Consider the following 22971-nt stretch of genomic DNA (forward strand, 5'->3'; position numbering starts at 1 on the left):
TGGAAGGAATTGTTTTCCCACTCACCCAGTGGTGCTCACCAAAGCACAGTCATCAACCACACCAATTACTGTCACTGAGTGAAACAATGGGAAGAGCTGGATATTGTGGTTAGTTCTGGTCACTGGATGTGCTTGACTGGGCTCTGCCCCCTGGGGTCACACTTAAAGGTAACGAGCAGGGGGTAGCACCAAACCCAGGTGCCCTTTGCAGGCACTCAAAACAACTTCTGAGGACCCATGAGCAGAGCTGCAGCACCACTGATGCTAGAGACACTTCTCAAAGTCCTAAAACATAACTGGATTTCTATGGGAACAGCAGCTGTGCTACAGCCTGCATTCTGCTTGGGGCAAGGCAAGTGTCCCGAGTGATTCCAGCCCTGCTACTGTACATTTGGGTCTAACACACTGGCTACTCTGTGTACAACACAACTCTCTCCTTGCAAAATGGCAGCAGAAAACCTGAGCTGAGAGCTCCTGGACATGCTGCACACCCCTAATCACCACCACAGCATGACAAACACGGCTCCCAGCCACGGGCACAGCTGAGGGACCTCAGCCAACGAGACCAGAGAGAGGCTGCTGGAGAGAGAGCTGCCAAACTGTACCTGAGACGTGAGAAGCATCTGAGCACAGAGCCCAGCCATGTCGAGGCAGAGCTCAGCCCGCAGACGGGTCACAGCTGCCAACATGGTGAAGACACCAAGCAGGGAACTCAGCGCTGGCCTTGCCTCTGTCCCAGGTTACTCACCTTCTGCATGCCCAGCTGGCAGGGGCCCACATAGAGCGGAGGAGGGGTCTCTGTGCTTGTCAGAGAAATATTGTCCTGACTGGGCAAGTCCATCTCCCGGATGACCTGAGGCTTGAGCTTCCCATAGCGCAGGCTGCAGTGGCGGAGGCTCTTCCTCTGCCATTTCTGAGTAGCGTCGCTGTCTTTGCTCACCCCAAACCAGTCTGCCGTGCCTCTGAAAGATGCCAGCAGACAAGTGCTAAGAAGCATGATGTTTGCTTGGACTATGCACGTGAAAAGACAAAAACCCTGGTGGTCACTTCCAGCCCACCCGAGTTCAAAGAGAGAACTCTTCCCCAGGAGCATCTCGCAGCTTGTCCTCAGCTGGTTTTAGCAACCTGACAGATGCTGGCCAGAAACGTTTGACCATCAACAGCATTCTGTCTCTTAAGACAGAAGAAAATTGACAGGAGAGATCCATTGTGGGTAAAGGACAGCTTGTTCTGAGTTTTTCTAAAAAATAAAGGAAAAGAAATAGTACAGAAACTCAGGAAGTAACTTGGTGAAAGGTGGTTTTTTGCTTTAAAAACCACCTATTTCAAACACTTACCGTCTTCAGGCCAGCCCTAGGTCCCCATTGTGAGACTGTACTGTTTCATAGCTCTGTAACTTCTCCCAAAAGCTACCAGGAATCACCCTTCTCTCACAGCCTCCTCTCCATACTCCCAGAATCTCCCTAACTTCTCCATCTCATGCTGCAGGATTTCTAACCTCCTCAAGGGTACCATTAACAGCAAAACTTGCTGCAGTTCTGATCTCTGCAAAGGTGGACACAGTTCTAAGCTGCTGGTTGCAGAAGCAGGAGCACAAGGTTGCAGCCATGAGGCAGGTTTGCTGCCAAGTGGCTGCTGTCACAGAAGAGCAGTGGATCAGAAGCAAAATCCCAAGGACAGCAGGGAGGGATCAGGATAAATCAGACTAAAAGCCTATTTTAAATCCTGCAAGACAGCTGGTGCCCTAAACTTACAGGGGTCGTGGCAGCACTGCCAAGCCTTTCCCACCATGGTTAATCCATCCTCAGGAGGTGACAAGCTGCCTCAGCCTACAGCTGTCTGGCCCAGGTGTTGAGACCTGGAAGTCCTTCCAAGCCAAACCCAAATCCCTGGCCTCAGCCCTCCCTGCTCAGGGGCAGGATCTCCAGCTGCTGAGAAGCAAGACCTCACAGATCATGAAGTGAGCATTAAAATACACACTGGAGTAAAGGCTGGGATAAATCTAGAATTAGGCCACACAGGGGAACTGAGACAGTGCACTGGAGACAGGAGACCAGTCCTGCCATTTTGCACCCTACCAAGCAAAAACCCCATCAACCAACAGGTGAAGGTGCTCTGCCACCATGCCAAAGGGTGCATTTGAAATCCACAGCCTTGCTGGTTAAAACTTTCCATATGCAACCACCACACATTTTCCTCAGCCCTCCCTGTTCTCACAGTGCTACAGAACAGACCCTTCAGAGATCATGAGGGCCATTGCTGGAATTCACCTGACCTCACTGACCCAAATGCCACCAGCAAGTCAACGTGCCAGCCTTCGGAGATGGGGCTGTGTGCAAGTGTTGGGGCACCTCTCTGCTCCCGCAGACCCACATCTCCTTGAAGCAATCTTCCTCTCCATCCAGACCAAAGGGCCCAGGGCCAGCCCCTGCCCTGACAGACTCACCAAGCCCAGGGCACAGAGGTCATGTTGCCAGTTGCTCTGGCACAACACACACCGCAGAACAGTCCGACAACTCAGAGGGCTCCCACAGATGACTGTAACCAGTATTTCAACAGCAAGGTGACCTTGGTGACAAACCCACGCATGAGGCCTCAAAGGGAGAGGGGCTGAGGGTCATTTGGGCCCATATGAGCCTGCTGAAGAATGGCCCATTGCACCACCAGCAGCCTCAGACCCCTCCAAAACTGTGCTCCCACTAGTCTGGAAGGACAATCACCACCACAGCTGTTGGCACTGTGAGGAACACTCCAGAACTGCCCAAGACCACTACTGGTCCAGGGCCAGGGTGAAGAGCTGTCCTTCTCCCTGATCATAGCCAAAATAGTCCACTACAGAGTTTAGAGCATCTGGAGCACCCTGGGAGGATGCTGAATGCCTCTGTTCACGGAGTCCCCAGGGCACTCTAACAACCAACATCAGAGTCAGCTGTCACTCTTCTGTCATGATGAGCCAATCAGCCCTGAAAGCCCAAGACCAAACACAAGCAGCCCCAAAGGTGGCCACAGTGCCAGAGTGGCAGCTGGCCAAGGGCAGCAGTGAGGATGGCAGGACAGGAATACAGGGCACTAGGTCCAGTCCCTGCCATGCACAAAGTCACACAGTCTGTTCGATTTACAAGTTTCCTGGGCTCCAGACTCGGGGTGATGGTCAATGGGCCATTGTGCCCTGGACTTCTGGAGTGGCTCATCTCCTTGGTGCTAAGTAAACAAAGACCTCCATCTCAAAAAGAAGAGTCACATTTGCATTAGAAAAAAGCTGTGATGTCCACAGGGAAAGAGTAGATGCTCTATTCCATTCACCAGCTCTGAGCCCCTCTGGACCAACATGACAATGTCTGTTTGGTGCTGCTTCCTCTCCTCCCCCTCCTGCCCCAAGAAGGCTTTGGGGCCAACATATGCTGCACTGCTGCCAGCAAAGGCAGGCTGGGCTAAGGCTGCCCTGGGGAGATATTCCAGCTATGGTGAACACCAGGAGGTTGACAGCTTGTTAGGAAAGGCAGGAGGGAGTGAGGCTGGCGGGTGGACAGCTTGTTAGTCCATGCTACTTATTGACAGCTGCCTACACATTTAGTAGGAGTGACAATTGTTTTTTGTTAGAGGCACACATGAACTTTCTCACTGTCTGTAGGCCTCTTGGACAGTCCTGGGAAGGCAATGTGATCTCAGCAACAGCCAGACTCTGTGCAGTTCACAACAGCCCTGGCACACACATGCAGGGGTGGGTTTCACACTCAGTGCTACCAGTACCTGAAAAACGATCGGGGCAGGGACTGCCGCTTTCTCAGGGAGCTCCTGCCCCCCCGGTGCCCACGAGCGGGCAGGGTCTGACTCCTCTGAAACCGAACCTGTCTGCTGCAAAGAAAAGAGAGCTGAGGGGAAGGAACCTCCAGGGCTGTGGAGGGGAGCAGCCCCTGCATCTCCTTCCATAGCCCCATGGGCAGCAGTCGTGCCCCACTGTATGTGACAGTGGCCTCCAGCTGAGAGCACAGTCTAAGAGAAACAACCAAGCTCAAGCCACACAGCAGCATCTTTGAACCCAGGAGGCTGCTGAATCCTCTTGGTGCACCTGCTCTTCTTGACGTGTGCCTCCCATTGCTCTTGAAGGTACCAGGAGTACTGCAATCCCCCTCAGCTCCCCCTCTACGACCTGCCTTCTTCAGCCCAGGCACTCAGCTACAGATTCCACGGCTGGCTTCGGACACCAGTGTGAAACCATGGAGGTGTCAGCAGGCTGAGATATGATCTACTTAGGGACAGGTGACTGATGCCCTGACAGGATCTTGCCTAGTGCACAAGTCTATCTGTGCCACATCTGCTGCCTTGCATGGACATCTCAGACACTCTGGGAGACTGGAAATGGTGTTAGATGCTTTCATAGGAGTCACTCCCATGCCACGTTCTGGACTACACAGGCTTGACTTCATGTTCACACTTGATCTGTGTCCTCCGGGGAAGATGGTATGGAGTCCTGATGCAGTTTCACATTCTGTGCATTCTGAGGGCTGTACTAAGCAGGAAACTTGGCAGTCCTTCCTGGACTCACAAAACAAATCCCAAGACACATTTAGGGATGTATGGTCTGCGTTCTCCACTGCATCCCTAGCTCTGCTAAACAGAAAACAAGGGTTTAGGCCTTGGTACTTTCCAGTTCCCTGGCCTTGTTTCTGATCCACTCATTTCATGCTTTTATTGCTAGTGTTGTGTCATGGGTGCATCTCCTGCAGTTCTGCTCCTTGTAAAGTCCTTCCCAAAGTAAATTTGTCACACCAGCACCAAAGTGGTTCACAGTTCCTCACTCCCCTGCATACAAACTGCATGTTGTGAGGACTGCTGGGGAAGGTTACCCTGGCCAGGATATCCCTGCATCCTTGACTAATTGTCCTGGCAAGGAACACGTCAAAGGCAGGGAGGCAAGGGAAGAGACAGTGTAGGTGTGCAAGGACAGCCTCAGGAGGCCCAGAGGCTGCCCACAGCCCTGAAAAGAGCAGACGATGCTTCATGGGCTCAGCCCTCCCAGCCTCACAAGAAGCAGGATCAGAGTGGACTGCTGAAGGAGAGCTTCACCACCAAGGCAGCTGGGGAACATCTGAGGCAAAGGAAAACAGTGTGTGGGAGATCTCCCAGAGCTGGAAAGCTGCTCCTTTGTGAGTGGGCGAAGCCTGGCTGGCTGAAAGTACCCCTGACCCGTGGAGCTCCAGGGATGCTCCTGGGATCCAGGCAGGCCTGACACACTGCCAGAGATAGAAGAGAGTCATCTCAGGAGAGCAGCTGGGAGAGCCACTCCCTCTGGGCAAACTGCAATAAGCCTTTGCCATGGCAAGGGAGAGAGCACCCAGCTTTGTGTGGCCATGTCTCAAGAGACTCCTAATGACAACCCTTTGTAGGAGTGGGACACAGGCCCAGAGCAGCCTCTCCCCACTCTCCACCACCCCTCAGAGCCATCTCAAGGACCTGCCAATGAGCCAGTGCCAGGAGCCAAGCTGCTAAGAGCCCTGCACTGCTCCAATGGGCTTCTGCCTCCCCCAGCAACCATGTGCTCTCAGACACTGCACCAAAGCACGCCCAGCACCACCCCCTCTACAGCCACAGAAAAACATCAGGGCCTGAGACATCCTGTTACTGAGAAACAGCCCCCCCTGGGGCACGGGGGCAGCCAAAATCTGTCTGTAAGTGGCAAACACCATTCATTGCCCTGGTCACCAGCATCTTCCTGCCAGGACTTATCTCCTCACGTGCTACAGACAAGCTATACAGCACCACTGGGCTTCTACATCGGGGACCAATCTGCACCCACCCTTCCACAACCTCGTGAGGTAATGAGGGAGTCAACCTAATCCTGCTGTGACAGGCAACGGGATGAGCAGAGCAGTATAAGTCCACAACTCTGGGCTGGCACTGGCTGGCAGAACGCACTGCAGCAGGTTCCATGAGCTCCGTGCCTCACCTCTTGATGGTCTGGGTGATTGAGGTCTGTCGTTGTAGCACCGGTCTCCGGGCAGGGTCGTGGGGCAGGGACGGCACGCGGCTGTTGTCGGCCGGCATGCTCACGCTCCGCAGGAACGCCTGGCGCCGCGTCGCCTGCCGAGGGAAGCAGGAGGGGGTCAGTGCTCTGGGAGTGAGGCTCCACAAGGCCAGCCAGGCTGGGGAACAGTTAGCAATTCAACATGTACTGCATGAGCTCCAGCAACATACCCTCCTGGCTGTTGCCTAGCCAGATCACACTCTCCTAGACCGCTCCACAAGGTCAAGAGAAGCACAGTCAGTGGGATTTGCTTTTTAAGTGGCTCTGGATCTGCACTAAAAGCCTGTGAGAGCTGTGGGTGGATCTGTAGTTGCTGCCTGGTGCAGCCTAAGCAAGCTGGGAAAGGCTTTGTTCATAGCCTAATTGCCTGGGCACACTCACATGTCTTGGCTAAACATCACCTACCAAATGTGACACCACTCACCAGGCTGTTCTCAGCTGATAGAACTGCCTCCACAGGGCTGCTCTGCATTACATTTTTATCAGCTCAGCAGAGACACCATCTCCCATTTGCACAGGGCAGGCTGAGCAGACTGCCCCTCTGGCAAGTGAAGCTCTGATCGATCCTCTGGTCAGACACTGTCTCTGCCTCGAGACTACTTTAGCCTCTCTAGCCCAGAAAGCTAATGATTTCCACTTATGCTATCAACAATTTTGATATCTTTTATGTAAAAACAGTGCACAGATACTCAGGTTGTAAGCCAGAGGAGCACAGAATGCACTCTTATCCTGACAGCCTGGGCTGTGCACACGAGACCCCCAGAGAACATCACCTCCACCAGCTTCCATCATAAGCACACAGAGTGTCTCCAGGTACTCAGCTGGATTTAGAGATTTCACATAAGGGAAGATCCATCAAAGCCTTAAAAAATTGATTCAGAAGGTTTCAACCTGCACTGGTAAAACCCTGAACTCCACTTCCAATCCCTACAGACTGACCCCCAAACTCTTTCCTTCCAAGGGAAGACCAGAACCAAGATTTACCTGCCAGGAGCTGTCACATAAGTGAAGTGCATTTGAGTCCCTGCATCACGGAATGGTGAAGAGAGCAGTTCTTGCTGTCCCAAGTGCAACAGAAGTTCCCTCTTAAGCTTGTCCTCAGCCTCCTCTAGGGAAACTGTATAACCCTCCATTTTTCTGATGACTTAACTTTTTTTCACGTAAGTGACTGAACCCAGGCCCTGTACCCGCCTGTGGAGCTGGGCAGCAAGAACCCTCTGGCTCTGCCTTCAGTGCACAAAGTCTCTGTTTCTGCAGCAAGGCCACACAAGCAGCCAGCATTCATACCCAGGCCTCACCCCTACAGCAGTTTTTAATACCTTGTAGCAGGTATTCCTGATATTCCTCCTATTCCCAGCACAAACAAGGATGTTTTACTCTCATGCTTTGCACAGCTCCTATTAACCTATCACCTCATCTCTACTTCAGCACTCCTCAGTGCTATGTATTTCTCATCCCACATAGTTCTCTTATGTTCCTCATGCTGCTAACAGCTTTGTGTTGCCAGTAACTGTTCTTTGCTGTTACTGATGAAAGTCTGTCATTATCTTGGCTATTCATAAGTCAGATTCATACGCTGCTCATATCAGCACAAGCTCCAGCACTTCCAGGCCCTCATGTTTGTCTGGGAGATCTTCAGTCCTCCAGTCCCCTTAAGAAATGCTTGCTTGAATACCTCACTCTCATATCCCAGCCAAGACACTTTTCACAATGCCCACATCCAAACAGTCACATCCACTGATGCGAGCACATCAGCCACCCACCCTCATCCCTCCCACATCCCCTTCAAGGAGAATTAATTACTGATCATAAATTTACTCAAAGGCTCTGCCCCTTCTTATGTGGCCTCATGACCTGCCATCACACGCTGCTTTTCCCTCAGCCAGGACTGATGGGGACCGCAGGCACACGGATGCTCCCAGCACATCTCCCCCCATCTCCACAGACCCTCCCTCCTCCCCAGCACCTGTACCTGCACGGGCTGGAGGGGCTCCTCTGGCACAGGCATGGGCACCGGCACCGGGATGTCCAGTTTTAACCATGGCGGCTTCTTCCGCTGTAAACTGCTTGTGCTGTCGTGTCGTGCCTCCGACATCGTCCCACGCTTGTTCTCAGGCCTAGGAGAGGGGAGACATCAGAGTCAGGAGGGAATCTGGCTCATCCCTCCCAGTCCATGCTGGCAGGGCGAGCAGAGAGTCCTCCTCCCCGTTGTGACTGATGGCCCCAAGCCCCACGTGGGATGAATTCCCAAAGTGCCTCATGAGGGCTCAAGGGTCACAGCTTGTGCCCACACTGGTCATTCAGGACCTGACACTCGGAGGACACGGAGCATTGCTCAGGGCACAGGATCTCAAGCCAGGTACACAGACTGCAGTCACAAGTTTGAGTCACCTCCCATTGAGATTTTTGCTGAGACTACTGTGAGATCCAGATTCCTTAAGAACAAGCCATGAATTAAATCTTAATGAGATCTGGATCCAGACCAACCAGCTAAGTAACTGCAGTATCAAAAGCCACTGACCTCCCTCTAAAACCAGCTTGTGACTCACAAACACCCTTTTTTGCCCACCCAAAGCCAGGCACCACACTTTCTAACCTACCTACCACTTAGCAATTAACAAGTGGCCGCTTCTCATTGCTGGTTCTAATCTCTTTTAAATGTAGTAGTGATTTTCTAGAAACACAACACGGCACACAGAGCAAGACCAGTATAGCATGAACATTAGAGAACTGGCACTAATCCTGAACTGAGTGGTTTTCATACATAAATAATAATGATATGGTATTTAAATAAACACCGCTGTGTAATCAAAAGGCCGCAGTGAGCAGAGTGACTCTGTCATCTTGCCCACTCTGCTGCAGTTTTCCCCTCCTGTTTGCATCACACACAGTGGGACACAGAGACCACAGAGTCTTTCAGGCTGGCAGAGCACCCACTTCACTGTGCACACCCAGAGAAACAATTCAGAAAATAGATTTCACTGGAGGCAGATCAGCGCAGATACCTCCACAGGTACCGTCCAACCTAAATTATGCCACAAGTTTGTATTTCTTCCTCTCCTAGCACACACACAACTTCAAGTGAACAGTGGGAAGCATGTGTGCTGAACGGGACAACAGATTCCATTCCCTCCTGGCTCTCTCCTTGCGTTGTCCTAGCCTGGCCTACGGCCCTTAGCCACAGGGGACAAAAATAATCAAGCGCCCCAGCCTCTTCACCACAGCGGACAGATGGAATAAGCAACCAGTTAAATCAGCAAGCACACATGTTTTGAAAGGGGGTAGGAGAAAAACTCGGTTGGAATTAAAACTTAGTGTTCTTATGGTGTTAACACAGCCCATTTATTTTAAATGCAGAATTAGTTTAACACATAAGGATTCCTCCTTGTGAGAGGCCAAGTCCTAGGCCAGGACCAGAGGCAGAGGGATCTCCACCCTCGGAGACATTTGGCACTCAACAAAACAAGGCCCTGAGCTGCCTGAATTATCCCAGCCTTGCAGTGGATGAGCCAGTCAACCTGCAAGGGTACCTCCCAACCTAAATTAGGCACTGGTTCTCTGAAACGTGCACTGCCTTGCAGGGATTTCCACCATATTCCCACAGCTCCCTGCAGCTGCTCTGCAAAGGGAACTGCGCACACCACGCGAAAGATACAAGGCAGGGGGGGCAGGCAGCGGGGAAATAGGTCAATAAAAGGGAGTGGGGGATGATCTGGATTGGGTTAGGAGAGAATCTCATCTAAAAGGAGCTGAAGGCCAGCTGCTGGTTCAGTCCCGCGAGCTGGGCCGGCTGCCAGGAGCGCTGTGCTCAGCTGAGCCGGAACGACAGAAAGGGAGGACTCAGCTGTAGGTGGATGAAGGTTGGGTTTCAGCAAATACCACAGGCCCCCAAAAGTCTGGGAATTCTTGATCTAGCCTGTACAAACATGCCCTTCATACATGCACCACAGTCCTGTTGCACAGATGCAGTGCTGTGCATGAGAGGGACACAAATCCTTCCCTCCCTCCCCGCCGAGCTGCAGGGGTGGCTAAATACAACTGTTCTAACTTCCTATAAGATAAGGACAGTGAGAGTTTTAGGGGAACTCCTGCCTGTGCTTGGTATGAGCAAATCCGCTATGAGACACGATTTACTGAAAGGTCTTGCAAATTTGTCTTCATGGTGAGGTCAGAAAGCAAAGCAGATTTCTCATACCTGAAATACTCCAGCACAGAGCTCCAGCATTTACCGCGAGGATCACAAACACCACACCACGTCTCCTTGAGGTGCCCTAATCAGAGACCAGCCAAGAGAGACAGAGCCATCACTCTGGCATGACCAAACAAAATCTATTTCACACAACTCAAGAGCCTCCTTCCTGTGTCTTCAAGGGCAAATTCAGAGCATCTGAAGTAGCAACTCTGCTATTTCCAACATCTCACCACTGAGCCACCATCACTCAACATCCTTCCTGTCTACCTACAGAGCTGCCTTTGTGAGCACAAGCTCTGGGTGTAAAGAATACAAACACGTAAGATTTGCAGCTTTATCAATCAGTGAGGCCAAGCCAGGAAGGGAGGGGATGAATCACGCCTGTATTGCCCGAAAGTTGCTGCAATAACGTGAAACCCTGTGAAAGACATCCAATTAAATCTGTTTTCAGTTTCCCTTCCTAAATTGCCACAGACCACAGACAGTGATGTCCACGTATCCTCACTGGCTTCCCTGCCACCCTTGCAGACTAGCACATGGGATCTCCAGGGTGTACACACATGCCAAAGAGGACAGGGCATGCACACACAGGGGTCAAGCCTGTGGCCTTACAATTACCCCCAAAGTTGTTTCAACTTAGTTCTTTAAGCAAGGTGAAGATCTCAAGATGAAATTCACATCCTAACAGAGCAATGGATTGCTCTGCTTTCTCCCAGCTTCAGCAGTTAAAGAGTTCTTTAGATAGCAAAGCATAAAAATGCATATATAATAATTGTCTAAATGCATTCAGTATTTAAACCCCAGCTGAGTTTCAAGGGTGACTGCAAACAGAGTATTTAGAAGCAAATCCCTCTACCAGTTCAACCTTTACTCACTAACAGGTTCACTTCCCAGTAAAGGGATGCAGTGAAGGCCGAGCTGTTCAGCATTCCCAATTCCCTGTGTGCATTTGGAGTGGCCAAAAATAAACCTTACAAACACCTAAGACTGGATCAGGCCCTGCCAGGGCAAGCACTGTGAATTCTGTGTGAATAGCCAGCCACAGCACAGGTCAGGCAAGTGCCTCTGCCCCAGGCACAAAAAGGCCTGTGGTATGGTCATGAGAGACAGGTCTCCAGGGGGTTAATGGGCAGCCTGAATGTGGATCCAGCTGAATATACAGATATATGGACTAGATGAGCATCAGTGTACGGCTGTGTGCACAGATGTACAGCTACACGGTCAAACAGCCTTTGCATGGCAGGTAACAGCCCTCATTACACCTGGCCCTCACTCCAGGTGCTGCTAATTTCTGTCTCAGCATTGCAGTAAAAGCACTTGCTGAGTTTCACGCTGACCCCTTGGTTACTTTTAGGGGCCAATGTTTCAAGATCCAGTTCCATGTATTTCATCAGGCCAGTGGGCTTTGTTTCAAAGTTGACTGAATTGATACATACTTTGTTTGAGTGGTCCCATACCATCAATCCCAATTTCTCAATACTGTCAAGAGGCCACCAACAGCAGCAGGATGGGAACACACACAGCACAGCTGTGCAAGGTCAGGCTAAGTGTCCCTCTAAAGCCTGTATCTCATTTCCAACCAAGGATGCCTGGCACGGGGCAAGAGTACAGGATCACTCGACAGTCCTATCTCCCAGGACAGAGCCATGGCATGTGCTAGGAATAACTCAGAGGCTTCTTGTGCCAGAAATGTCTTTACATGTAACAGCTCTGTATCCATCTCTATATCAATCCAGTGGTTACTATTCCAGAATTTATCCAGCTCATTTTTTAATCCAAGCAAACTTCTAGTATTCATAACTGCACATGACAAAGCTTCAGAGCTGAAACACACACTGTGTGACAAGCCTGCTCCAGTTCATCTGCAAACCTGCCATTTCCTGGGTTCACCTGTTGCCCCGTAGTTCTTGGATTAGAAGAGTGATCAGCTTTTCCCTATCCTCTTTCTCCGTGCAAGTCCTGACCCTACAGATCTCTTCCATGCTGTTCCTACCATGCCCTTTTCCCACACCCACATCAGCAGCTCAGTCCTTGTACAGGGGCTGTTTCAGATCTCTCACCTGTGCTGGCTTAGGTTGGACTCTGTTCCACCAGCATCACAAAAGTCAGGAATGTGAAAACACAAGGCTGAATGAGAGGCATTTGCAGATTCAGCTTCTTCTAACTGATCAGCTGGTAGCAGCATAAAAATTATTAATAATGTCCACTTCAATTAAAATAAACAAAAAAAAAAGAAAAAAATTTATCAATTGCCTGTGCAAATTTATCAAAAGGCCTGTGCCAAAGCAAGGTCACAGAACCAGAATGAAAGGCAAATCCACTGCGCTGTGGATCAGGCTAAGAAAGGGGAGAGCACATTAAATATCAAAGTTGGCACATGATCAAGGAAAGCTGCTTAGTGAAATCTACTGACCCAAAGAGCAAAGGAAAAGCTTTGTCCAGAAGCTTGAGCATGTTCCTAAAACTGACAGGCATCCTAAATACATTTAGAGACTTGCACAGTCATTTCAAAGACAGAACATCCTTCCACTTAAACAGACAACTGAAGCTATTCCAATGTTGATTTCTTTTCTTCCAAAATTTCCATTTTACCAGCATTCCCATTTAAAATAAAGCTGGCTTTTTTCCCCCAAGAAACATTCCAAACAAAAACCAAAACAAAACCCCGACTTAATTCAACACTACCACACAAACAAACAGCATCTGCTTTTTCCAGCATCACTGCTCCTCTCCAGCACAGTGTGTGCATGCTCCTACAGACACCCCCAGGAGGTAACAGACACCGGGGTCATTCCACTGCAATCCGATCACCACATTCTGTGGTCAGACTCCAGCAATTTTTCTCAATTTTTCAAACCCCATCACTGCAACAACTTTATTTACAGTGCCTGCTACACAACGTGCCAGGCAAGTCCCATGTACCTGAAGGGGTCTGTCCACGCAGCTGTTCTGGCTGAGGTACAGGAATCCAGGTGGACACAGCAAAGAAACCGGGATCCTCAATGTGTTCTCCAGACAGGACAAGCCAGAGGAGACAGAGGAGAAAGCTCCTGGCTGTGCCTCTCTCTCCAGGATTGCTGCTGGCAGAGCAGGGAAAAGGCAGGAAGTCCAAGGAGAAGAGGAGCAGTGGGGTTTCAGTCTCGTGGCTGCCAATAAAACCATCTAGCATGGATCAGACCCAACGAGTTACAAACAATATCCCAAACACCAGGCATAAGCCAGCCCTTTAAAAAGGCCAGATGGAGGGGCTGAGGGCAGGCAGGGACGGGGAAGGTGGGACAGGCCTGTGGCCTTGCACTCTCGGGGAAAGCTGTTAAGGGCACAGCAACACCCAAGCTTTGGCTGAGATCACCCCCACTGCCCACCCTAAGAAAATACCTGCGAAACAAAACAAGGCCATCAGCACTGCCCAGGGCCCTCTCCTGCTTTCCCAACCCTGGCTGCTGAGCTGGGAAATACTGTAAGGCTTTGCAGACCCGCAGGCTGCCATAGCAGAAGCTGGGTCTGAGCAGTCCAGGCACCTCTGAGCACAAGCCTGGCAGAGAGCTGTGCAGACACACTGCCCTTTGAGCCCTGCCCCGCAGGGAGCTGGCAGCACTGCCATTCCCACACACATCCCCCTGTCCCTGCTCTCTGCCACGCACAAGCTCTGCCTGAGTGCTGGTAGAGGCTGATGCTGCTTCCAAGAGCCTGCACCAAATCACACAGGCAACAATTCCTCAGGGCTCTGGCTTCTGCTCGCAAGCAATCCCATCTGCCAGCTAGATGCTGCCCAGGGAGCAGGCTTGCCTTACTCCACTGAGCCACTTCAAGGTGTTTTACCAGCACAAACTAACCCTAGTAAATTATTTCCTGTTGATCTGGCATCCTGAAGAGGCTCAGACAATTTCAGATAAGCCCTGGAGAGGAAGGGTAGGACCAGCCTATTCAGCGATGGCTCAGCATGACAGCAGCTCAGGTGAGACATCAAATACAGCCCCAAGCTGTTGTCCCCTGCCTGTGTGAAATTGTCCTGCTCCATCCACACTAGGGATCTCACCATGAACCATTTAATTGAATTAGCTGAGAAATATCAACAGAAACTGCCTGGTTTGGAAGAGGCCAGGCAGACCCCTAGACAAGAAATGGGAAGCTACATTGGGTTAGTATTTCATGCCAAGCCTTGGAGAATGATGGTATTCAAAGAGGCACAGCAGGAGTGCAAAGCTTCAGCTGGGACCCACTGAACTTGGAAAAGGTTCAGCTGCATACAGAGACAGAGGGTTTTAAGTACAGGTAATGAAAACGTCTGCCAGTGAAGTCTGAATGTATGTGAGCCAATCCCATGATCAAGAAAGCAGACCTGATATCCCTTTGAGCAACTGATTTTCTTGATTTTCAGAAAAACATGAAGGTCATGATGGAAATCAAACAAAAATCAGTTCCAATTTGAACACCAGCACTAAAAGCTTTCAAAGCAGCTTCACCAGGGACCTGAAGGTGTGGTGCCCTCATATAGAAGAGAGAGGAAAAACAGGAAGCTCAAAAACCCTTTTTGATTTCTGTTAGTCCCCAGATCTGTAGCTGAACTCCTTCAAATACAGGTTAAAAGATGACCCCCAACTGCAACATGCAGTCACAAGCAACAGACTGATCTTCAAGGTCGTTTTGTTGCAGCAGACAAAGGGCAAAATAGTAACAGGACCTCAGAAACCAAAGCTCAAAATTCAAGCTAAAAAGATGTCACAGACACTTGAAAGAGATGCAAGCCAACAGAAGAAGCAGTGACCCAGCCCTGTTTGCTGCCCTCCTCCTCCTGCTGGCACCAGCATCCCCACAGCTGTTGGGTGATCCATACTGGGAACCAACCCACATGAGCTCAGCAGAGAAAATGGCTCGTTCCAGCCTCAGCTCCTTCCCACATGGCTCCACAAACACTTGTGCCAGCAGAAGGAAAGGGGAAGAAGCAGGAACAAACAGAAGCAGCTGGAGCCAGATGACTGAAGTGCTTCTCAAGGCAGTATAGTTTGAAGTGATTGTTGAAAATATGGCCAGAAACTCAGGTCTGTGGGAAGCCAACAATTATCCCAGGGAGGTGGTGGGTTCGGCGCCTCTAAATAATCTTCTGAGAAGTGCCTTTAGTGCAGGTGTTGAGTGCAGCAGGAATAAAACACTGCTGTATCACCAGAGGCAGAGTGAATTTTCTGGTGGGGTCATTAGATGGGAAAACATCCAAACCATCCACAGATTACTCCAGAGCTGACAACCAAGCCTCACGCACGGGCAGCTTCCACAGAGGTGCTCCCAAGGGAGGAGTTTCCCCTGCTCACCCATGGCCTGGAGCACCCACAAGGAAGTAGGTGGCAGGGAGCCAAGCAGAGTAAGCTGGGCAGAGGGGCCTTTTCCATCTCCTCAGCACGTGTGGCCCAGATGGCAGAGGCAGGTCTGCAGCACCAGCCAAGCACACCCAGGGCCCACGCAGGGCCTGGGTGATGAGCGATCACCAACTCCACCGTCCAGAGCAAACCCAGCCCAGAGCCATCAACAACCTACTGAGATACCAGCAAGGGCAACAGCCTGCACATAAACCAACCAACAATGAGGGGGGAGCAGTGGAAAACCTTCTAGAGTACTTTGGCATCTTCACCCTGTTTATGTTTCTCTGTGAACACACCCTGTGGCTTTGCTGCCACATCCAACAGCCACATTTCCAGCAGCCACATCCTAAAAGTCTGGTCACAGGCTGTCACTTATAGCCTACAATGGGACACAGCATGATGAGATACCTGCCAACAGCTCCAGTGATGGCACACCAAGCTCTGAGCAGCATTCCCATTCCTTAGGGAAGCCAGCAGAGTCAGCACTGCCTGGTCCTCCAAAAGAGCTGTTTCTACCAAGAGATCCATTACCTTACCAGAAGAAGGATCATCTATGCAAGCCTTGTTCCTGCACCCTGTTTGAAGGCTACCACTGCTGCCTGTTGGGTGAGTGGTGCCTGGGCTGAGCCAGCAGAGCCCTTTGCTCTGGGGTCCCCAGCAGCCCCAAAGCACAGTTGTCTCAGTGCTCTGCCTGGGTCTGCACCTTCTTCAGGAAAGAGTGATCACAGAAACTATTTCAGTGCATTTAACTCATTTAAATGATTCAATGGGGCTTCAGAGGGCCCTGTTCCAGATTTATTTCCATTACTAGTAAAATAGATGCCTGGTTAAGTTCTGTCAGACCCACAAGTACCATGGGCACAGTCACTGCCTCAATTATACAGCAAGGTAAGAGTCACAAAAATGCTTCTGTCAGTGCAGCCATGACCCACATTAGGAAACAAAAGACAAACCCAACAAAGGTATTCTTTTCAATGAAATTCTGCATTTTGAAGTTTTTTCTACCAGCTCTCATATTCTTCACAAGTACTGTAAGGGTTCAGGACACAAGGAAAGCTGGAAACACAGAGCTGGGATGACACTGAGGACAGAAGAAAACACTGGCTCTGGCTGATTTTTGGAATAGCTGCTGCCTGTGCACCCACCTCAAGAGCAATTTTCTTGGTAACATCTCTTAGTGATTACAACATTGTTCATTTAGAAAATACAATATCAATAAACAACTGATGGAAAAGCAACTGTCAAAACCAGCAACCTCCCCTAAAAAGATCACAATAGGCCAAACCAAAAATTATGTTAGACAAAAGCCACTCATCTTCTACAACAAAGACTCTGGGTACTAAAAGCAGCTAAGAATCACTGTTTGTTGTGCTAAATAAAAACGTTTCAATGGCAAAAGAGATCAAAACTGCCACAAATGACAACATTTCCTATGGAAAGTTACATAAAACCATGCTGAATAGCAACCTAAAATAAATCTTAGAGGAAATAACAGTAACAAACGCTGGAGCCACCAGAAGACAAACTTTATATTCAGGAAGGATGGACGCCACAGAGCCATTCAGAACAGCTTTCTTAGCATGTTCCTTTGAAACTTGGAGTATCCTCACTCCCCATCACACACCTGCTTTCTCCAGCACCACTACAGTTCTGCTCAACTGGGGTACGAGTGAGAGAATAAAAAACGCCCACAGCAGTGAGGCCTGGTGGAGATCCTTCAAAAGACTAGTTAAACAGCCAAGGACTCAGAGCAGAGCTGGTTTGGCTGGAGCTGCTGTTCCTCACCATTAGCTGATGCAGCCAGGGACACAGGAGAGCCACTCCGATGCTTTAACTATTCTCCCTGGCTCATGCTTGACAGCCAGGCACACTCCATCTCCTGCTGCGTCCAACTGGAAACAGCTGCAAGAAGAGCTTGTCTTGCTCTGCAGGTGTGCACACCTCTGCATACTCACTGTGTGCCCAGTGCAACAACTCATTAATAATGCAAACAGAAATAATCATAATTCTAACTTGGTTTAGCAAAAAAAATATTAAATTTCTAAGTGAACCACACTTCTTCAGACTGAATGGCACATTCTTGCTCGCTGTTCTCCCTGAAATTACAGTCCCAGAACAGCCAGAGAAAAGGAAGGTATACTCACACATTTTGGCAGAACTACTCACAGTTTTATACAGTTCACTTTAAGGCTTTGCATTTAAGCAACAGAGTAACAAACCTCCCGTGTGCTGATTGCTACAGGGCAGTAACTCCCGAAATACAGAAGGCGCATTTGTCAACCCAGCCTTCTGAGCCCTCCAGATTTTAAAATCCAAGCAGTTCTAACTTTCACTGAGCCAAAGCCAAGTAAGTGCCAGACCTGAAAGACTGTAAACGCAGCGTCCTGTGCAGTTTCAGGATGACCTCATAGGGATTGTTCCTTTTTAAAGGAAAGAAAACCTTCAAAGCAGGGATTGCTGCTGACCAGCAGAGCAAGGGGCTGGCTCTGAGCAGAGTGGAAACAGGAAGGGGAGGAGGTGGCAAAGGTAGGCTTTCCAGAAAAGGCAAGATCAGGCATGGCTTGCTATCTCTTCTCCCCTTGGGAAGGCTCTACCGTGCCAGGGAAGTATTGTGCAATGATACCTCAGACTTCACTGAGAAGAAATTACATTTCCTTTAATAAACACTGTGCTTTAGAGATGCTCTGATTACTAAGGCAAGGTCTGTTTGTTGCTGAAGGCCCCAGAACTTAAGAACTTATCCACAGCTCAGGTCTGTATCACCACAGTTCCAACATTTCTTCGGTAGGCAAAAAGGAGCTGTAATTATATTTGAAATAAATTGTTTACCTAGATAGTTGAAGAGTGCAAGCAAAGGAAATTACAGCAAAAACAAGCCCTATGTCAAGCTGACATTTGCTGTCTGTGCAGCAAGTAGAGCACACAAGCAATGAAACTGTACTCTTACAGCTTTAGGAGATTTGACAGGTAAGGTAAATGTGAAGAATAAGCTCTCTGTCTTCACCCAGTGGGAAACAGATACTGTTACTCAAAAGGATTTGACCATAGTTTGGATGATTTGATCAAAAACTCAGCTGCTAATTTGCTCTTCATGGCATCATCCCAACACACACTAAAAAAAAAATCCCACTTCCTCATTCCTACAGCAGCATGGACTGAAACAAGGAAGAGAAGTGTGATCTGAAGCTTCAACCAGTCCTGGACAGCAGCAAGATGAGTAGGGACAAAAACAGGAGCAAACTGCCGGAAATCCCTGAAGTTCAACTCACAAGGATATGACAATAGGCAATCTCAGCACAGACGCAATTTCCACTTCTCCCTGTGGAAACCTCACTTCGCAGTGGCACAGACATTCTGTGAGAACAGGGAGGTTGGCTGGCAAGCCCTGCCCACCTCAGGGTGCACTGAAGGGAGGGTCTCCACAACTCTGTGCAAGCAGACCTGGATGGTCTGAGCACACATCACATACCAAATTAGCCTGGGGTTCTTCAAGGACATGGAAACAGAGCTGCCAGCATGACCACGGGAAATGCTGCCAAACAGATCCATTTCCTTCCAAGGTTAAATTTTGCCTCTTGCCTGCCTAATCTCTTGGGACTAAGAGCTGCAGGGCTAAGACTGTCCCTTTTAAATGTTATTCTCTCAGAGGGGAGTTACTGAGAACTAGTAGAGTAAGCAACCTGACATCCATTCAGGTCTGTTAGTTCTGAACAAGGCAAAAAAAAAAAAACCAAACAAAAAGAAAACAAAACAACCAACCACAAAGCTAAAAAAAAAAGCCTACCAGTGGGAAGAGAACTACCTGCACAACGCTGGACATCTGGGCTTCAGCTCCTCTGAAGAAAGAAACCATCTTCATCCTAATTTCCAGCAGCACTGAGATGTTTTACCAATGATCCAGACACAAGTCCCATGAAATTCAGGCTGCAGCACCCACAGTACACACTGCGATATTATCACATAGCAGAGAGGATGCAACACAGCTCCCTGAGCAGGCAGGCAACACATGGGTTCCTTAAAGCTCCAGCATGTACATACCCAGCAGCTGGGAGGCAACCTCACAGCAAGTGTGACATCTGCACATTTCATGTCCCTTTCCTTCCAACTAGATGATGATAAATGTTAAACTTGGAGTCCAGAACCTCTTCAGCTGAAAAGAAAGGAAACTAATCCATGTCTGAACTCAGGGAAAACGTTAAGGAAGGAACCCACCCTTGAGTTTTAAGTATTTCTACTGAAATGGGTCTGCAGGCGACAGGCTGGTGGCTGCAGGAACAGCAATTAATAGAAGCGTCACGTCAGGTCACAATTAACGCTGGAACCTCTGAGAAAGGCGCATGGTCTCCACGGGGTGCCAAAGCCTCCAGAGGTAGCTATGGAAGAAAGGCAGCAACCACAAGGGAAGAATCTTATCAAAGACTGTTCTGCTGGATAAAAGCTGTAGAGTGACAGACAAAGAAATGTCAGGATCTTCAGCTCACAGCCAGTCCTGCTTGGCAAGCACATCCCCAGCGACATGGGGTTCACACAACACACGCTCTGCTCAACTTTTTGCTGGATACACTGAATGGAAGAGGAAAACAAGCTGGTACTCCCGGTCATGCTGCCCATCTGAGGTCTTCAGCACTAACCTGGCTGTGTTTGCACTGCACAGAGATCCAGCACACTGAAGAGAATCAAACCTTTACTAATTATATCTGAGCATGAGGGCTCTGTGCCCAGAATAAACTGTCCTATCATGCCACACGCAGCAGACCCTGCCTCTTTCAGGGGAACATGTTGGGACTTGCTGGCTACTCTCCGGGGATGGATTCCAGAGGAACAGGACTGATGACCCCAAAAGGAATTCCTATTCCTGCCTGGCGACCTCACGCAACTGCAGCCTTGCTGCATTCCCCACCACGAAAGTGAAACGAGCTGTCTGCCAAGTCCCGTGATGAGGTCCTGGCCCTCTCTGAGGGACACAACTCCTGCCTGAGGTGACGCATCAGGGTCACAAGGTCTCAGCACCAGGACACAGTGAGGACAAGCTTGTTGGAGAAGAGGTGTCTGCTGTGCTCTGCAGGCCAGCAGCACTCTCCACATTCAAAGCTCGTCCCCCCCCCCCCCACGAAGCCTACCCAGCACAGAGCAAGACATTCCCGAGACCAGGGCCAGCCCATGGCTTTCCCCAGAACCTGAAAAGCCAGTTTGTAGGCAGATCTCTCACAAGTGGATTGCTTAAAAAAAAAAAAAAAAAGGCCTGTCATGGGAAGTCCCAGAGCAGAACTAGTTTTGTAGGAGTTGCTTTTACACTGCCCAGCATCAACCTCCTTTCATGGGAACGCACAGAAGCAGGAACAGCACGGACACACGTCCACATGCCAGAGCTGCTGCCTTCCTGGGGACTCAGGACCAATGAGCACAGAGACCAGGACAAAGCTGGGGACCTGTTCCAAAACCACAGCACCTCCTGGAAGGCTGGCAGTATCCCAGCTCAGGAATGGCACAGGCTCCCCAAGAGCCTGCACACAGACAGGGGAGACCTGGGCTGAGCAGCAGTAGCCATGAGGATTTAAAGACATGAGTGATGCAGCAGGAGGGAGGGATGATAGCTGTTATTAGAGCAACTGAGAGTTAAAAAAAAGGCAGACAAGCCCTTTCATAAAGTCCATTTAACAATCAAAGCTTGAAGAAAGTATCTAAAATTCACCTTTTTCTTCCAACTATACCAGCCAATCTAACACTAGTCATCACTTTCTCCTGCAAAACCTGCACCACTGAGACAGAAGAGCTGGAGAGCAACATCCTTCCATACACTGGAGTGGAAATCCAGTTCTTCCAAGGGTCTGCTCCCCAGCTTGTCCCAAGTGGGCCATTTTTATCCCCGTGGTCACAGCACACAGGCAGCTATTTGTCCTTGCTGCCCTATCAGCGTTACTGCAGTTAACACCCTGTGCTCCTTCCTTATCCTATGTTTCATTCAGAAGCTTTGCTGCCTTGTCCCTTCCCGTTACGTGTGACTGTTTTTTCCCTTTTCTGCAGAATGCACTTTTCTTCCCAGAGGAAATTAGCAGGCATGGGGACAAAAACAGGAAGAAAGGAAACAACTTCCTGCTTACTCCAAGACCCGGCTTGGAGACATCCCCGACCAGCACCGTGCACCCCACCACGAAGCCAACCTGCAAGAGAAGCAGCAGCCACAGAACTGAGTCGTGCACTACGACGAGCACCAGACAAAACTCATCTGTGCTGCCACTCACCCCTCCTGAGTTACACTGGAGAAAAACACAGGGCAAAATATCCACATGGCGCACTTTGGCACTGCAGGGATGTGTGTGGCAGGATGGGGGGAAGGACAGGTTGCCTGCTGAGGAGCCCAAAAGGACTTGGCACTGAGGGTGCAATCCTGCAAAAGCTCTGGTCTTGCTCGCGTCAGGCTGCCGTGATCCCCTTGCTTCGTGCCAGCAGTGCACAGTGTGAGAACTCAGTTCAGGGACTCGATCCAGCAGGAAAACTAACCTTAACATGTAAAAAGCCATATATTTCCCACCAGATCATCTCCCAAAGTGCCAGCATCAGGGGAGGGACGGGTGGGAACGCGTGGAGATGGAGTGGACTCGGATCAGCTGAAACAAGCCGTGAACGCGCACCTTCACCTACAGCCGAAACCACCGAGATCACCAAGCTCCCAACATCCAAACGCGGGGGTCGGGGGCGGCACCTGCCTCCGGCGACGCTCTTACCCCGCGGGCCGCCGAGGGCCGCTCCCCGCCCGGCGGAGCGGCGCGGTCCCGGTACCTCAGCCGGGCAGGGAACGGCCCTCGCGGGATGCCCCTCCCGGCCAGCCCCCCCTCGTCCCTCCGGCCCCGCACTCACCGTGCAGGCGGGCGAAGCGCAGCGGCCGCTCGGGTCGAGCCGCCCCCCAGTGCGGCTTAAGGGACCGGCGCCGCCAAGCTCGGCCCGCGGAGGGCGCGGAGACTCCTCCCCCGTGCCAGGGGCCGGCCGGGCGGGCACGCCATTCACAGCCTCGGCATGCAAATAGGAGCCGGGAGCCGAGCGGCGCTCGGCGCTGAGAGTCCCGGCGGGGAGCTGCCAGCGCCCGGGGCCGCGGGACGCCGCATCCCGCCGCGCCGCCCTGACTCACGGGGTAGGAATGCGCCGCGCCGGGCGGAAGCCACCGGCCCGCCCGCGGCCCCCGCAGCCTGCGGCCCCCGCCTTCCCCGCTGCCTCGGCGGTGGGCAGCGCCCTTTAGCCCCGCTGCTGGGCTGGGGTGGCGGGGTTGAGTGCCGGCTCCCGTTAGCACCGGCCCCGCGGCTGCTGGGGACGCTGCCGTGACTCCCGTGCCGGGAGTCCCCTTGGCTGGGCACCTCTGAGCTGCCAAGCCGTGGCCCCGCTGCCGCCCACGGGAGCCTTCG

The 22971-nt window shown here is 50.8% G+C and overlaps 1 protein-coding gene across 8 annotated transcripts in view; it reads right to left on the reverse strand.

The window, feature by feature from the left end:
• Nucleotides 1–22479, reverse strand: part of RHBDF1 (rhomboid 5 homolog 1) — a 34469-nt gene extending 11990 nt beyond the window's left edge. Inside the window, exons 1-5 of one of the 8 annotated variants that reach the window (XM_082291940.1) lie at nucleotides 22433–22473; nucleotides 7998–8142; nucleotides 5948–6081; nucleotides 3751–3855; nucleotides 749–962 (exon numbers count right to left, since the gene is read on the reverse strand). In XM_082291940.1, the coding sequence (XP_082148066.1) occupies nucleotides 749–962; nucleotides 3751–3855; nucleotides 5948–6081; nucleotides 7998–8120 (576 nt within the window). In that variant the 5' untranslated portion in view covers nucleotides 8121–8142; nucleotides 22433–22473. Of the gene's footprint in view, nucleotides 1–748; nucleotides 963–3750; nucleotides 3856–5947; nucleotides 6082–7997; nucleotides 8143–17934; nucleotides 18013–19376; nucleotides 19619–22432 lie in introns of those variants that run through there. The other 7 variants (XM_082291939.1, XM_082291941.1, XM_082291938.1 and 4 more) reach the window with 7 other exon arrangements.
• Between the last annotated feature and the right edge of the window lie 492 nt (nucleotides 22480–22971).

The sequence above is a fragment of the Coloeus monedula genome, assembly GCF_965178545.1.
Source record: "Coloeus monedula genome assembly, chromosome: 16".
Classification (NCBI taxonomy): domain Eukaryota; kingdom Metazoa; phylum Chordata; class Aves; order Passeriformes; family Corvidae; genus Coloeus; species Coloeus monedula.